Source organism: Microchirus variegatus (genome assembly GCF_963457635.1).
Source record: "Microchirus variegatus genome assembly, chromosome: 11".
Taxonomy (NCBI): domain Eukaryota; kingdom Metazoa; phylum Chordata; class Actinopteri; order Pleuronectiformes; family Soleidae; genus Microchirus; species Microchirus variegatus.
Window position 1 is genome coordinate 17,443,030 of NC_139812.1, and position 16,465 is coordinate 17,459,494.

The 16,465-nt window shown below is 39.7% G+C and overlaps 1 protein-coding gene across 13 annotated transcripts in view; it reads right to left on the minus strand.

Annotated features, from left to right (window-relative positions):
* LOC310934104 (neurexin-1a-like) overlaps window positions 1-15,647 on the minus strand; it is a gene marked incomplete at both ends in the record, with an annotated part of 227,211 nt that extends 211,564 nt beyond the window's left edge. For 9 of the 13 annotated variants that reach the window (XM_083897741.1, XM_083897740.1, XM_083897738.1 and 6 more), the window contains one exon: window positions 14,936-15,647. In XM_083897741.1, coding sequence (XP_083753867.1) covers window positions 14,936-15,647 — 712 coding nt within the window. Of the gene's footprint in view, window positions 1-14,917 lie in introns of all 13 variants that reach the window. The other 4 variants (XM_083897746.1, XM_083897745.1, XM_083897742.1 and 1 more) reach the window with 1 other exon arrangement.
* Between the last annotated feature and the right edge of the window lie 818 nt (window positions 15,648-16,465).

Genomic DNA, 16,465 nt, shown 5'->3' on the forward strand with positions numbered 1-16,465 from the left:
CCAATGGAATTAGAGTTTGTTTATATTTCCTATGCAAGGAACAAAACATTGGTCAGTTAACCATTGTGTTCATCATTCTGATTTGTTGGGAGACTGAATCCTTTTCTAATAATTCAAAAAGTAAAAATGCTCAAGATAATACTATACTATATTGTTATTTTTCCCATAGAACAATAAGGAACTGAAATGATGCATGCAGTGTCTACATCAAAAAGGGTCCTGCCAGTCCAGTTACTATAACCATGCAGCCAGATGGATACAAAACACCTCATTTCCACTCAAAAGAAAAAACCTCCTACCTCTTAAAAATGGTTTCGTACCCAGATGTGTGTTTTTTTTTGTTTGACCCAACACTTACCATTGCCACAGGGGGTTCCCTTTCCAAATCAGACATCATGCACAAACACCAAATCATAATTTTGTGAACAAATTACAAGAGAAGTATTTCTTTCAAAGAACAGGATCAATTCATTCAAAGTTTGAATCCAATTTTTTTTTCTGGATCATCATAATCCTTGTGTGGAGGCTATTAAAGTAGATGCAAAACTATAAAGTGCACTTTGTTCACAAAAGTGTAAACGTGATGATGATGATGATGATGATGAGACGCTCGCTGTTGTAAAAGCATTCTGACAATGCAGGCATGAAGCTTACAGTAGCAAAAGTGATCGAATGAGGAAAGTAAAAGAATCAAAACCATTTGTTGATGTCAAGACCCCAGAGAGTGTCACTGATATAATAAGTAATCAATCCCCCCCACACTTTTAAAAGCACTAATTTAATGGAACATTTTAGATTGTGTATACGATGAATAATTTACTTTATTTCAGCAATTCCCTTCCTCTAATTATTGGTAATCGAAAACCCGAATTAAGATCAGGTTTAGAGGTTGGGGTTATTTGACTACTTAAATATCGCCTTAGAGAATCAACACATTGTCCTCTCACTTATAATCACATCTACAGGAGAGAAAAGATAATACAGTTATGAAGTCGTTATACATACGAAAACACATAATAAGGGCTCAAGAGAATTTTGAATGGATAAAGGATAATAACACAGTCATTTAAGCAAACTGCTGTATGTCTAGTATTGCCAGTGCTTCTTTTGAATCACATTTCAGCAGCCTTTACTGCAGTAAATGATGCTTCATTTGGTATTGTTCTGCAGAAAAGATATTTCCCTCTAACGGTGGCATCAGCTGATGGGGACCATTAAAACAAGCCTCCTATCACACACACAAACACAAACACAAACACACACTTTCACAAATGTACCCAGCTGGTTGCATCCTAATCCAGAGACGAAAATCCATTTAATCCCCTTGACAAAGTGATCCCACTGCTATTGTGCTGGTAACACTAAACCAAAATGCACTCAACTGTCTATCAGGCTAACTGCATCACCGACGGGCTCGTGCTGTTGATAATGCACATTGCATCGCTCGTGGAAGACAATTACATTACAACTCCGGTTGATGCCTCGCTGACTGAAATATCGAGTGTGGCCACAATAACAGGAGAATACACTAAAAGGACGCGAGTTGATTTCGTCTCTGTTGTGTTTAGTTTTGCAGATCAGATTCTGACATCTGTCTGACTGTGAGCTCACAACTCTGACAGCTGATGCAAAGTGACAGACAAGTAGCAAGCCAAAGTAGCCGCACTCCATCCGCTGCACAGGCTACCATCGTCCATGTCTGTCCTTGCAGTGTGTCTGAAAGCAGTTGTCTGAGGAGGAGGAGGAGGAGGAGGAGTTGCCTCATTACACAGAGAGCAACTTGTCACACACCCAGACACAATGTCCAGCAAATGGATATAATTTATTGCAATTCTCTACCCAGTGAGATTTTTAGAACCCGCTGTCTGCGTGTAAGTATAGATCACCTGCTCTATGTGAAGAACGCTTCAACCTAATATAACCCAAATGAACTGGTTCAGTCCATATTGTCCGGCTGCTTCTGCCAGAGATATACTTCTAAATATTGGTACTTTTAAATGTTTACATTGCCATCGACCATATCTTTGACAGTTTTTGGCTCTAAATTAAATGTTAAATGTAATCTATACACTAACATGTATGTTTGTTCATTCATCTCAGCCTTAATTCACACTCACGGCGGACGGATCAGTTGGGCACGATGCTCACCTAAAGTGGGACGCGTTGTATCGTATTAAAAATATAGTACGAGTGTAATTAAATATAGCATATGTTCCATTCTATGAATAATTAAGCAGGTGACATTTTTGTAATGAAAGCAGCACAATTCCATTTCAAAAGAAAACGAAGCAGTTCGTCGTGCCAGCGCTGCTTTAAAGCTCCAAGAACCTCTGAGTAAATACCAAAACAGTCTGTGGTCTCTAAGAAACTGTGGTGTATAACCTAGTTTTCTCTTCCCTGTACCCTATCCACACACAAACACACACACACACACACACACACACACACACGTACAGAGAGAGCGAGAGAGAGAGAGAAAATTTAAAAAAAAGCTGTGGTGTGCCCTGTGTTGTTGCTACAGTATTTTATGTTATGTGCTATACACCTGTCTTTTCACATACTGCGTTACTTGCTCGGACTGCTTCCAGGTAAGGGGAAACCGCAGCAGCTGTGGCTGAACATGTAGGCACGTATTCGGGCAGCTGTTCGGGGGCAGCTTGATCGCTCTTGGCACGTGCATTTTCAATACGACACGACCGAGCTCGCAAGAAGCCACAACCACGATTGTGGTGAAAAATCTAACCGTGAAGTCCTATGGTACTGAACGTCCAGGTTTATTTTAAGCAGCAGTATCCACTTCTGGACCTTCTCATAAGTGCTTCTTAGTGTTCTCAGCCATAGTGCTGCTGTATGAAGATCATTTACTTTACTCATGTTGTGTGCTCCTTCTGCTTTGCCTGCAAAGTCATGACAGATAATGTGTCACCACAGACACAAAAAGAAAAAACTACTAAAGTGACAAAAAATTATATTTTTCATTGTTCCATCTTTAAGTCATCACCTTGCATTGGAATGTAGAGTAGTTAAAATTCCCACTGTGTCATGTAGCAATGCTCCATTATGTGAAGCTTGACTTAACCTATAGCAAATGTTGAATCGCAACCACAGTATCTCTCAGTGATATTTTCCCAAACGCTCTAAATTGCCTGTAGGTAAGAATGTGATTGTTTGTTCATGAGTGAATGTTGACTGGTGACCTGTCCAGGATGTACCCCATCTTACGCCCTGTGTCAGCTGGGATTTGCTCCAGGGACCCACGCGGTAGACGATGGATGGATATTTTCCCCAAATCATTGAACTCTAGTTCTAATGTCAAGATCATGAATAAAAAGAAAAAACAAGAGCAGGAGGTCTTATTAGATTGTTCCAAAATGGAAACATAAACCAGGCAGGCTGCTTTTTAAATCCCCCCGTCGAAGAGCTGCTTTCAGGGAAAATGTAAAAAGCTTTGCAGCAAAGGTTAGAACTACCCGATGATTGATTTGTTGTTAAATCACAATTTGGACCAAATCAACAGTGATGAATATAAGTGAGGGCTCATCTCTGGGCACCACATCCCAAACCTAATGCATCTATCCAACAGAAGAGTGTTAGTGGCATTACACAGCGCGCCATCTTCCTCATTATCCTCTTCAAGCAATAGAATGAGAGGGGAGAGCGGTGGCCAGCCACTCTCATGGAAATGGATAGCGTTCTCACAATGTGGATATACAGTATGTCGGTGTTACTAAAAGTTGTAAAGGTGAAGGGGTAAAGGCCTGCACATACACAGCAAGAGTTTGAGAAGGCCAAGTGCAGAACTCCTGGGAAGTTTCTGCTTTTCCACATTGACGACGCCCTACTACAAATTTCGGACAATTAAACAAAAGTTGTCGGACATCATCCGTCCATCTAACTGTCACGGGGGGCTCTGTGGTTACACCCTGGACAGGTCGCCAGTCCATCACCTCATGAGAAAAAAAAGTTCTGCCCAGATAATGGGTCAAGAACAAGCTGTGAGAAGAATGATGAACCAAAGAATGATGCCATTCTTATCTTGCACTCCTGGGAGAGAGAAGACATTACTCTGTTCATGTACAGGCCTAAATGCTTGGACTCACACGTTCACATCGTGTTGCCGGGTTGACAGAGCGCTGGTCTGATGCTCTGTGCTGGAACTCACTATCTGAGGTTTGCAAAGCAGTTTCTTTCATAACTATGGAGCAATAGTTGATATCACTTTATTGTCACGAGAGTGATCGTGTTGTGATGTTGAATACAATTTGTCCAACACGAAAACATGGTAAAAGGGCTCTGATTGTTAAATGTTAAATAACGCTGGCTAGTGCTTGCGTCACAATACTTTGGCTGATTGCCAACCGCTTCGTAAAATAAGGATTTGTTCCGTATTTGAAAGACAAAAGGTGTATTTAACACATAAGGAACACATTTGTTCCTTATTTATGACCATGAACTATGATGAAAGCAAAATGATCCTCCTGCTGTCAGGCCCTCACAATCTATTATTATAATATATAACAATATATCTGTAATATATTATATTAAATTATTATATCAATTTTAAACTCATGTGATTGATAGAGAGTTACATCCATAGACATATTATTGTAAAACAACATAACTGCATCTTTGATGCAACTGTGAAAGTGAGTAGTGTGTGGAGGAGATGTAGCCTATTTAAAGTGCACTATATCGGGTACATGAGGGTGTGCAATGTGTGTAAAGTGTGATATGGAAAGATTTTTACCTGCTTGAGTATGAAATGTACTGCACTACAGTCTTAGTAATTAAATGAACCTTATTGTGCTGCTACTCTGAGGTTCTTCAGGGCAGATGGTGTGTGGACATCATATTACAATCCAAATATTTCAAATGAGTCATACCAAACAGGCAGGATTGTGGGAGCAGATGTGCTGAAGACCTCTCCATTTTTTTTTTTTTTTCAACATTTTGTGGGTTAGAATGATCCAACGGGATAATCAGAGCAGCTTATACAATACTTCTAATAACCTTAATCCCAGTACTGACGATATCTTGGATTGTATTAGGCCTACAGCTGTGGACTAAATCATTTTTTTGGGATGCAGTAGCTTAAATACTGCAGTATTAGACTCAACAGAGGAATTAAAAAAAAGATCAACGGTAATAGCAAGGTGATAAAAGAAATAAGCTCTCCTTGTTAGAAACTTGTCAAGAAAGACGCGAGAGCTTAATGTTTCAGTAACATACACACACTCGTGTTCACACAGCACCTTTTCTGGCTAAATATGCTCAGCAGGTGTTTATGGGAACTGCAGTCATGGCTTCTACTTAAGTCACAAGTCAGTATATGAAGCTTTAACAGCAGGAATTGAAGATACTAGCCATAAGTATGTTGGCATACGTGTACATACGTCTGTGTTCTGTATTCCCAGAATCCCATGCATTTTCATCAGAAGAGGAGGGGCTATTTCTTTTCACCATCAACCACGGCTGCCGTTAATGGGATTGGAAGTGGAGGTGTCATATCATAGAGCTCTCTGGGTGACCACACACCACAACTATAAATGTCCTCCATTTCTGAAACGACTTCATGTAATCAGGACGTCGGAGATGTGAGTATAATCTCAGCATTGATTGGTTTGCCGTGACAGCTCAACACACAATGTGTTTGGATTCACACAGCACAAGTCTTTAAAATGTACTTAAGAGAAGAACCAAGTTCTACGGACCCTGCCATCTTGCACCACACCATGTTTCTACAGCACGCCATAATCGGAAAAAACTTTAACTAGTGTGCGGGTTCATGTTTTGAAGGAGCAGTTTACTACACAAAAGAAGAAGTTTTTTTCTAGTATGTGCAAGCCATTGTAGCTCCCTGATGCACTTGGGGAAATAGAAGGATGAATAGGGAAGTCCTCACCATCAGATGTCACCAAGTCTAAGACACTGGGACTTTACCTGGGACGAGTCCTAATGAAAAAGCAACCAATGGTCATGGTCAATATCATATAATATCAATAGCCAAAAAAAAGAGCGATAAATGATACATTTCCAGGGATAAATGTGTTTTTCGTTCATCAGACAGTGGATCGGAGATCCATGTCTCCTTCCCACAACAACAAAGGTTAGGATTGAAAAAAATTAAACTGCATTATCTTCACTGTCACTGGTGTTTGGATGTGTTTATCCGTGTAGTGGCGTGAATCCTGTTAAAGACAGGAGTTTGGTGTCAAAGAGTTTCACCAACACCCTTTGACGGTCGGGAGCAGTTGTATTTAAACAAGGCAAAAATCCTCCGGGTAAAATCCCTCTAATCTTTTGATCCCAATAGGATATCTGTCTTTGCAGTCAGAGACAGCAGCATACCGTTAATCTGCTTTTGTCCGAATGAAGCTAGTAGGAGGCTTCGAGAGAGGGAGAGAGAGAGAGGGAGAGGGAGAGAGTGATGACACTTTAAGAGATACAGCGAGGTTGCATGGTTTGTGCTCATACAATGGCAGACATGCCTGAAGGGGAGTGCTCGGTCTAATTAAGAATTTATCTGGCTGTGCAGTGTGTCTCAAAGCGTTTTTAATTTGTCTATGCAAACATGACGAATGCTACTCTCGAGATCATATATACGCCATTCACAACGCCGTCTAAATGCTTTCAAAATGTTTAGTATTGCTTTAAAGAAGTTAAATAACATTGGCTGCACTTATGCTAGGAGCTCAGGGTCATGGGTCTGTTTGTGGCCTACAACTGTTTTTTATACTTTTATACTTACTTATTTACAAAAAGTATGAAAATATATAAAATAGAACGTATAAAGGCATTACACACATATTTGTCCAAACCCGGCACAATCTGTCAGGTTTCTTAGTTCAGGGCAGATATCCACACTACCAAAATAAAATACTGAATTGATTGAACTCATAGACGTGATTAATGGGATGGATACAGACATCAACAACAGCCAAGTGTTGGCCAAGGTAAAGGAGTGCGCGCAAAAACAGTTAATAGGTTTTTCCTTCACCTGTCTCTATGCAGGTGTGAAACGATGCCAAACTCCAAAACTTGATTGATATAAAATGACCACAGCTGTAGAAGTTAATGCAATAACAATGGACATAATTACATGAGGATGTCATCCATGAGTAATGATTGGTTATCTATAGACAATTATGCAATTCAGTGCGATTACAAAGAATAATCATTAAATAAATCACCTATGACCTATGGTATTGATTACCATATTTTACAATTTTTTATCATTTTTATCATTTTGTGTATACATACATTTAAAAAAAAAAGCATTTCTGTCAGTTATGTCCGATTAAAATGTAATTTATAAAAAGCAATGTCTGACTAACAACAATGTAGGCCCAACACTATTGTAAAAAGAAACCCTTTTATACCATTCCAAATATTTCACTTCCTTTATGACATGTCACACTTCCTCCTCCTCCTCCTCCTCCTCATACTTGACATGTTGAAACAGATGAAAGCTCGCATTGTCTCCAATCAAACAATGACCATGCTTCTGTTACATTATTTTATTTCTTTACTGTGCAGGCTCATCACTGTTGTCGCTACTGCTGATGATGATGATGATGATAAGGATTTAAATGTGAAGATAGGTGTGACCTAACTTCACTTGATGGGAGTTATCGGTCATCGTTGATGAGCCGTCATCAGGCATTAGCAGCTGTGTCAAGTGGCTTTAAAGTTATCTGATTCTCAGTGAGTGACAGTTTCGGGGACTTTCTATCTTTACAAGGACCTAACTGATTGAACTGCGTTTTTAATTTTATGATTTTTAACCAAGCGCAGAGAAGTGTTAATTACTGTATCTTGCAAATGTGAGCTAGGTGAATTACACAATGCACCGAATGAAAATTAACCAAGTGCAGTCTTAGTTGAATATTGTGTCCCCCCACCCCTGCTGATTTATATTTGGCTAATGTGCAATAAAATAAACATAATTCCATTTTTTTATCAGGCTAAAAGATGGGAGTTATGCAATGCATCTAAGTGATTTCCCTAATGAGAAACAAGAGGAGCGATTTCCAGAACTTACCGAGCATAGAACAGTGCATTTAAATAATTGTTTTAACTGATCAAAAGGGATTTGTGTTTGTGTGTGTGTGTGTGCACACTCGTGTCGCGGGGACATAACGGCATATAAAACATTTCATACTTTGCTCTGTTATCATGGTGACAAGACTACGACTGTGTGATTGTGCGAGTGCGTGCATTTGGTGAGCGGTGAATTCACAGGTTCTGGTGGCAAAGTAATGCAGTGTTATTTTTAAATTCAATGCAAATGCAACAGCTGAATCACCACATGAGCGTTAGGTAAACTCTACATCTGACGGATCAGTATTTAAATTAATTCACTTTGTTTTAAACCACTAAATGTGGGTTTCATGGAGGCCCTTAAAGGGAAAAAATAACTCTCTACCAAAAACATGAACAGGATTTAAAGTATTTGTTCTGGTAATTATTTTTTGTCACAAGAGGCTGTGGTGCAACGTGATCCTTGTCTGACAAGGACTTTACATGTCACTTCACATACAACTCCATAAATCCATGTAAAACAATTGGAGGAGGGTTTTCAAAATGTGTCAACAGGAAAAAATTTTGCCTTAAAATTGATCAAACTATTCAGCTCTTGAACAGATTGTGATTCTGAGAATTTCATTATTGTTCTTTAGCCTCCTCTCTTCAGCTCAGGCAGGAAGCTTCGCAACTGAGGGTAGATGCTAAAATACTGCACTGGCTGGAAAAGTACAATATGGTGGACACTTTAATCCAAAGTAAAGTACCATGATTTCATGCATTTTCTACACATATGACTCCGGTGGGAATTCTGTCTGCAGTACTTGCAATATTGGTGCCATTCTGAAAATTGAATAAAAACCTACCAGTCTATCTTCGGTGCTGGTAAGTTATACGTTTCTTTTATGTGGTCTAAATACAGGGCTGACAAAATCAGAAAATAAAGTTTGAGATTCAAGATTATTCGTTAATTCAATTTTAAAGTCGGAAATTGCTCTTTTGCCACTAACTAAAACTCAGTTATTGCATTTAAACTGATCTGGTATGCTTTAGTTTAAGAGCATTTTAGCAACTGCGTGTATGTGTGTGTGATGTAACATGGGAGGTGCCACTCGAACTGACAAACCCACACGAGTTCAAACCTGACTCTGCACTCCCTCAGTGTGGGGCTTTCACAACATCCTTCAAATTAGTTTGGATTTCACAGAATATATACAGTACTGTGCCGAAGTCTTAGGCCACCATTAGATTTGTCGTTTTAGCAATGCTATAACGACAATAGAGGATAAGTATTTTACTTTACTGGAACACATCCAGAAAACATGTATGCAGTTTTTGCACAGTAAAAAAAAATGTAAAAAAAAGATTCAGAGAAAAAAAAAAAAACATTCTCTACAAGTGTCGAGTATTTAGCGTGATCTACCCTTACACTTGAATAACACAGCTCTGTTAATACTGGAGTGGAACCTTAATTAATGTTACTGGTAAATCCTGTGTCTGTCCTACTATTTCATTTAAAGGTCACATAGAGTGGTCCTGTTGCACATATATGTGAGTTATGGAGGTCTACTTACATATATTAAGTTGTTTTTATGGTCAAAATCCTCCTAGTTGATGTAAACGAGCCGATTGAAATCTGTCCTTTTCGAAGCGCTTGTCAGTCGCGCTATTTTTAGCCATAAATCTCGCCTGAGAAGACAGAGTGTGTTGTGATTGGCCAGCCAGCGTAGAGCCTTCCCACCTGTGTTGTGATTGGCCAGGTATCTGGAAGTGACGTAATCTAACACGTCAGCTCTCAGAAGCGCAGCTCCCTCTCTGGAGCGGTGGATGCATTGCTACTCATTATCAAAACATTGTTTTAACAATGTTTAAAAATAGCTTTGTCACGACTCCCCGCCGCAGTCCCTTTATGACTTTAAACCGGAGTCAGACCCAGAGTCAGAAGACACTGTTGCTCGTGAAACACCTCCACAACGGACGTTATTCTTCTTCTGCGGTTCAATGTACGCAACCGGATGTGCCCGGACTACCGCCCGGAGCAGGACGATCGGTTGTTCAGGAGAACCGCTGCTTACGTAACGTTAACGGGATTTTCAGTGATCTCGTTGAGCCCCGAGATTACAATAAAACACAATGTTCTCAGCAATGGCTGAACTGTTTGTTTCGAACCGTCAGGCTTCATAAACAAGGTAATGACGCAGATACACACCAAAAAAAACAGCGATAATAGGAACTTCCGGTCTAGTTCCGCTTTAAAGAAATATCTGCTGTAAAAAAAAAACTCTATTACGCCTGGTTTATTCAAGACATGCTTGAGCATCACATACACATGTTGCATGAGTTAAACTCATTGACAGCTCGCTAACATATGAGACCACCTTTAAAGGGACAATATGTAGTATTTATGGGTTTATATTACCCAAAATCCACTTTTGTATACATATTATGTGCTCCTGCATTGTCTAGTCGCTGTATAATATTCTTTGTTTCATTTTCGTAGTGTTTCAAAAAGTCATTTAAAATAACATGGTCGCGGGCCGCGGTCGCATAGCCACTGTTAGCAGCGAAACGCCATGTTTCTGCAGGAGCCTGTAAGGACAAACGCGAGAGAACAAATCAAGCGTCTCTTTACTTGTAGCGGAAGTCCCGCCTCCGACGACATTTGACCAGCTGCGGATACCGTAGTGCTCAGGGAAGGGAGGGGGTGAGCAGAGCAGCAGGTCTTTGTTGTAAATTTCAGCCTCTCCTCTAGATGTCACTATAAACTACTTACTTCCCCTTTAAGTCGCATTGCTTCATTCCAAATTCCAATGATGACAGAATTTGACAGACAGAAAAAACAACAGAGCTGAAACGTTTGCACAGTACTGTAGCTTTAATGCTTTAGTTCAGTCGAAACACTTTGATATTTACAAACAACAGCAGCAGCAGCAGGGAGCTATACTTCCAGTGGCAAAGCTCTGGGGAAGTCTCTGCTCACTATATCGACCTACAGCACCATTCATTCATTCATTCATTCATTCATTCATTCATTTTCTACTGCTGTATCCTCCACATGAGGGTATCAAGGGAGCTAGAGCCAACCCCAGCAGACATAGGGCGAGAGGCGGAAGTCCACTCTGGACAGATCACCAGTACATCACACAGTCATCATATAGAGACTAGGGTCAATGTACAGTGTCCAATGAATCTAATCTGAATGTTTTTAAGATAAGATAAGAAGTCCTTTATTCGTCCCGCAGTGGGGAAATTTCCAGTGTTACAGCAGCAAGACAATTAAGATAAGGATAATAAATAATAAACATGCATTACTGTGGTAAGACTGTGTGGACTGTGGTAAGAAACCAAAGTACCAGGAGAGAACCCACAAGCACAGGAGGTAAACATGCAAACTCCTGTACCATCGTGTGACCCTGCCTAGAATCATTAGGCTATATCTACACTATTGCGTTTCCATTTGAAGACATTATTTTAACTTTTAACACACAAACAGCGGATTTCTCTCTTTCCTTCAGGACAACAAAGTCTATCTTATCTTATTTTCAGATGAGCTGCACCCAAAGCAAACACATCTAAAAACACATTACCATTGGGGTAAATATGTATACCACGGTAAACAAGAAGCTGATTCTGTCCTCTAGATTTGTTTGATTAGTTTCAGAAAGTACGACCAGAAACGACAGTGGTGAGTAAGTAAGAGTAAGAGCAGAGTTGATAAGAACCAATCGGGTCAAAGTTTGGAGCTCTAAAGCATTGGGAGGGTGTGTCTGGCATGTGTACACAGAGCAGAATGTATGCATTTTTAAACAAAAACTGTGGATACAGCCTTAGAAACGAGATCCAGATGGTGATGTATTAACCAACACAGACATAAACTAGTGTTGCTTCAGATCTTGTCCACGATGATACCGATCAGATTACCATGGGCAAACTAACAAAACCAAGTCATTGTTGCAAACCATGAATGGCGACAAGTGGTCGACTTTTTGTAACTGAGCACTACTTATGTATAGTGTAAACACAGCAGAGGCTTGATTGAGACGGGGTTTCACTGCTCTGAGGCTATGAGGGGTGACAGCAACAGAAAACTCCACTGACAGATTGCGGTTGTGTTTCTCTTTGAGACTTCTGTTGCGTAATCCTGTGTGTAGTTTCTTTTCCACGGTTTGATTTGATAATTCGGGCAAGATTGTACACATGATAAGAGAGCAGATGTTGAGATGTCTTTAGTGTGTGTTCCACACCCACCATGCTGAAACTTCTCTTTCCAGGAAAACTGCTCAATATGTGATGCGACTTCTTTGTCATTGTCACTGCAAGCGAACTGACATTAAGAGAAATTATATACTATTGAGGGGTTGTTTGTGAATTTGTGGCAGACAAATGAACACTGTGTGCATATATACACATTATATAAGACTATATTTAATAATTAAAGCTCTCTTCATTGCCACTGCATATTAAATAGAATAATCTCAAGCTACTCAGTCAAGGACAATGTCTCTAATTATATAATCAACCTGTTTACATTTACAGTGAAACATGTAGTAGAAAATCCCCCTAAGGGCTAAATTATGTTTTATTATAATTTATATCACTCTCATGTACACACCACTGATTTATTCAAACTGAGTTCATAGGACAAAAGGTTTTATCTACCTAAGTTTTACCATATAATTATATTTAAGTTCCATTGAATCTAGTATTTTGGTTGTTCAAATATATACTCAATAATACCCTTTACATGTATTTTTAGCATGGATTTAAGTACTGTTACAGTACATTAAGCTATGGTAATTTGGTTTCCAGTGAGTTGAGAATGCAGGGCATTTACACCTATGTGTGAGAATGAATATGCTTGAAGCCCTTAGTCGTTGTTAAAAGATTGACTATTTCATTAAACTTTTAGTGCATTAAGATTCATCATTGCACACGAGTTTCCTCACAAAATGAAAATCACTGCAAGATGGATCTCCAGCTCAGCGTTACATTAGCAAGTGTTATGATTTCCAGTGTTTGAAAACACTAGAGGCTTCCAATCGTCTGCATCGGCACAAGGAACCCTGTCTCTCTCTCTCTCGCTCAAAGCAACACAAAAATGCTAAGTGGAGTTTTATTCATTCAGCCTAAGTGTAATCAACCAATGTAGTGTCTTCTCTTTATTGAATATCAATGCCAAACGCAAACTGGTGACTCAGAGTAAAACGACGAGAAGTCGCGAGCCTGCAGAATTAGACACCAGTGTGGAAAGAGAGTCAACGCGCAGCTTTTGTCAAATTTAATTTGAACAAAAATCAAACACTGAAGCTAACTCACAGTAGCAATTGCAAAAAAAAAAACATAGTGGCAACATTACAGCGAAAGACTTACGAGTGTACTCTCTACTGACTGTAGAGAGTTGCACTTGAAAAGAGCAAACACGATAGCAATAATAGCTTTTGGGTTTTAATGCCCACATATATTTTCTGCCAATTAATTTTTGATCTAGCTTTATCCAGGGTGCTGCGATGCAGTATGGCAAACCAGCAAACACTAGATCACTGATTTGGAGAAGTATAAATAAACAAAGACTTAATGGTGCTCAACACTCGAAATCCTGTTCGTAAACTACAGCAACAATTACTCGAGTCAGTGCACGAGGTTCGTAAAAAAGAGAGACTATGTCCTCTCCCACAAAACTGAGCATGAATAAATCAGAAAATAAAAACAAGTGCATGCAGTATGTAGAGGACACTTTAATTGGTGCTGTTTCATATTTGCCTCAGTAACTAATGGCAATCAGATGAAAATATTTTATGCTGCAGCAGTAGGTTATCCAACCCTGCGCCCTAATGAGCTTATTGTTAAAAAAAAAAAGAAAGATTTATGTGCTTGAATAAAGATACACGAGCTTGTGAAATGAAATGTAAATTAGTTATGGCCGATGTTGGCATCCAGTATGTTAAAATTAGCCTTTTCGTTGCTGTGTATTTGAATAAACTTAAAAAAAAAAAAAAGAAGAAAGAAAAAAGAACACATAAGCATTCACACCCCTCCCCCAACAGCACTAGGCCTGACCAATAAACCCGCCTCTCCCTGCCACAGCAGTGAGCTGCCAACCTGTGGGAAGCTTTGCACTGAATACCCTGAATACTGATACAGTTTCAGTGCAAGCAACACAGAGGCTGAGAACAACAGTGATATCATTATCACAAAGTCAAGACCAAAAGACAATGTTACTTTCCTTACTAACCCATAGTACCTTTGTGTGAATGTTGGGTTGGGTCTGTATCTATTACAATCTCATTATCTGTTAGAGTTGTTAAAAACATTCACCTATATATGTTTTTACTTATATATATATATATACTGTATATAATGATAATTATAATTTGCACTTCTTTTGAAAACATGTAAGAAATTATCTACTTTAAGTAAAAATTCAGGTAGTCAATTATATGCTATATACTTGGGGTGTTTTTAACCCTCTTTTATAAAAAATACAGTACGTTGGACATTTTTAAACTCCTTTACATCATCTGTGTTTACTCCAAGTGACTTTTACGCACTCTGTTGCTCTCGAGTCATTGGAGATGTTTCATAGGTCAACCAATCCCAGTTCACCCATTTGATAAAGATGAAAGACACCTTTGGGGATGGCGAACTCCTGCATGTTTTTCCTAATGAGGCCTTGCAGGAGATTCGCTCATTAAAAACAACTGTATTGGAGATCAATGGCAGACATTGTACGGCTAACAAACATATGGCTTTAGTCACGTAGAGGAAGGGAATGCAATACTTAAAAGACTTGATGGTTATGACAATATGGTACTGGAATTATAAAAATAAAAAAATCTAATCATGTTGTCTGAAAACGGAGCCATAGAGGACATGTTGTACTGTGTCTAAATGGAACAGAATCCAGATATCTTACCTTCACTGCAGTCCTTTCCTTGGAAGCCCGTCTTAGAGCAGTCACAGGTTGGTTCATTGTTAATTACACTGCAGACTCCTCCATTGAGGCACAGGTTGGCTGTACCGCAGAGGTCCTTTAAGACCCCTTCACTGTCGATCATTACAGGCTCCGTGTTGTTGACAAGTACGTCTGCTATCCATCCAGTGAAAGGCGGCTGATCCTTGACTGCAGCTGACGTCAGTCGCAGGGCCACGGATCGTAATTCCGGCGGTATTCCGCCAACAAACAGATGGCTGAAAATAGTCATATCCCGTCTTTTTGACTTCACCTCGACCCACTTTATCTCATTGTCCACCGTTAGGGTTGTGTTCTTGAAGTTTCTCCTGATCGTGATGGCGTGCCACCGGTTGTCACTGACCGCCGTGTCAGATATGACGGTTGCAGGCTCGGCGCAGAAGATGGAGAAACGGAGTCTGAGTTTGCCGTTCAGTATGAGAAGCTCTAAAAAGTCGCAGAATCCCTCATCGTCGAAGTAAACTAGCAGCCCATGGGAGCTCTTCGTTTTCATATTGAAGCTCATTTCACTTTCACAACACGCGTTCCATACTGGAAATCTAGCCCACTGTCCCTCGGCACCTGTGAATTCTAGACAAGTGCCTATTTCTATGAAGCAACAAATAAGTAGCCCAACCCATAAAATATGGGAACTATGTGGCTTTTGTAAAACCATTTTGTAAATCACAAGTTCTGTGTAGGTAGAAAGGGACGTATAGGGTTGAGTTTACTTGCAGGAAACTTAGCTTATAATATAATTGCCTGTCTACATTGATAAACCACCATGAACTGATGCATTTTAATACAAAAGATTAAATGCTGTATTACATTTGCATAGCAATGGGCTTGGCCAACTCTTATTTCCTGGAGCAAATACCATTACCTCACACTATCAGGCCACCGGCCAAACCTCTCACTGCCAGCGCCAAAACAGTTTGAACTGTGTAAAGGTCCTTATTGCCATGGCTATGTAAAGCAAAATGACAAGGACTCAAATATCCATTGGGCACACTTGCTCTAATTTATGTAATTATGAAACCGTTCCTTCTGCAGCCTGTTAGAATGTACACAGTTTCACTCGAGTTGAAATGGCAGCTTTAATCTTCATCTTCATGCCAACATTCTTTTGGCGGGTACTGGAAGCCTTGCTCGGGGCTTTTCACCCTGCATCCTCTGTAGCAACGAGAGAAAATGCCATATGGAGCCACACTGGCGATAAGCTCAGCAAAAGAAGCAGAATGTCTGTAAAGGCAGTCCTCACTCCCAAAGCTCTCTGCAAAAAAAGAAAAGAAAAGAAAAGCAAATTCAGTACAGTATCAGCATTTCCACCATATCTGTTTCCAAAGTCCACTTTGGTAAAAGCTTTATTCAGAGGCCAAAGTTAATGCTACCCTCGAAGCAAAAGCAGCAATCAGGCACTTCTATCCAGAGGCCTTTATTACACAGCAAACACACACCGTATCATTAGATTAATATAAAAAGGGCTTTCCTGTA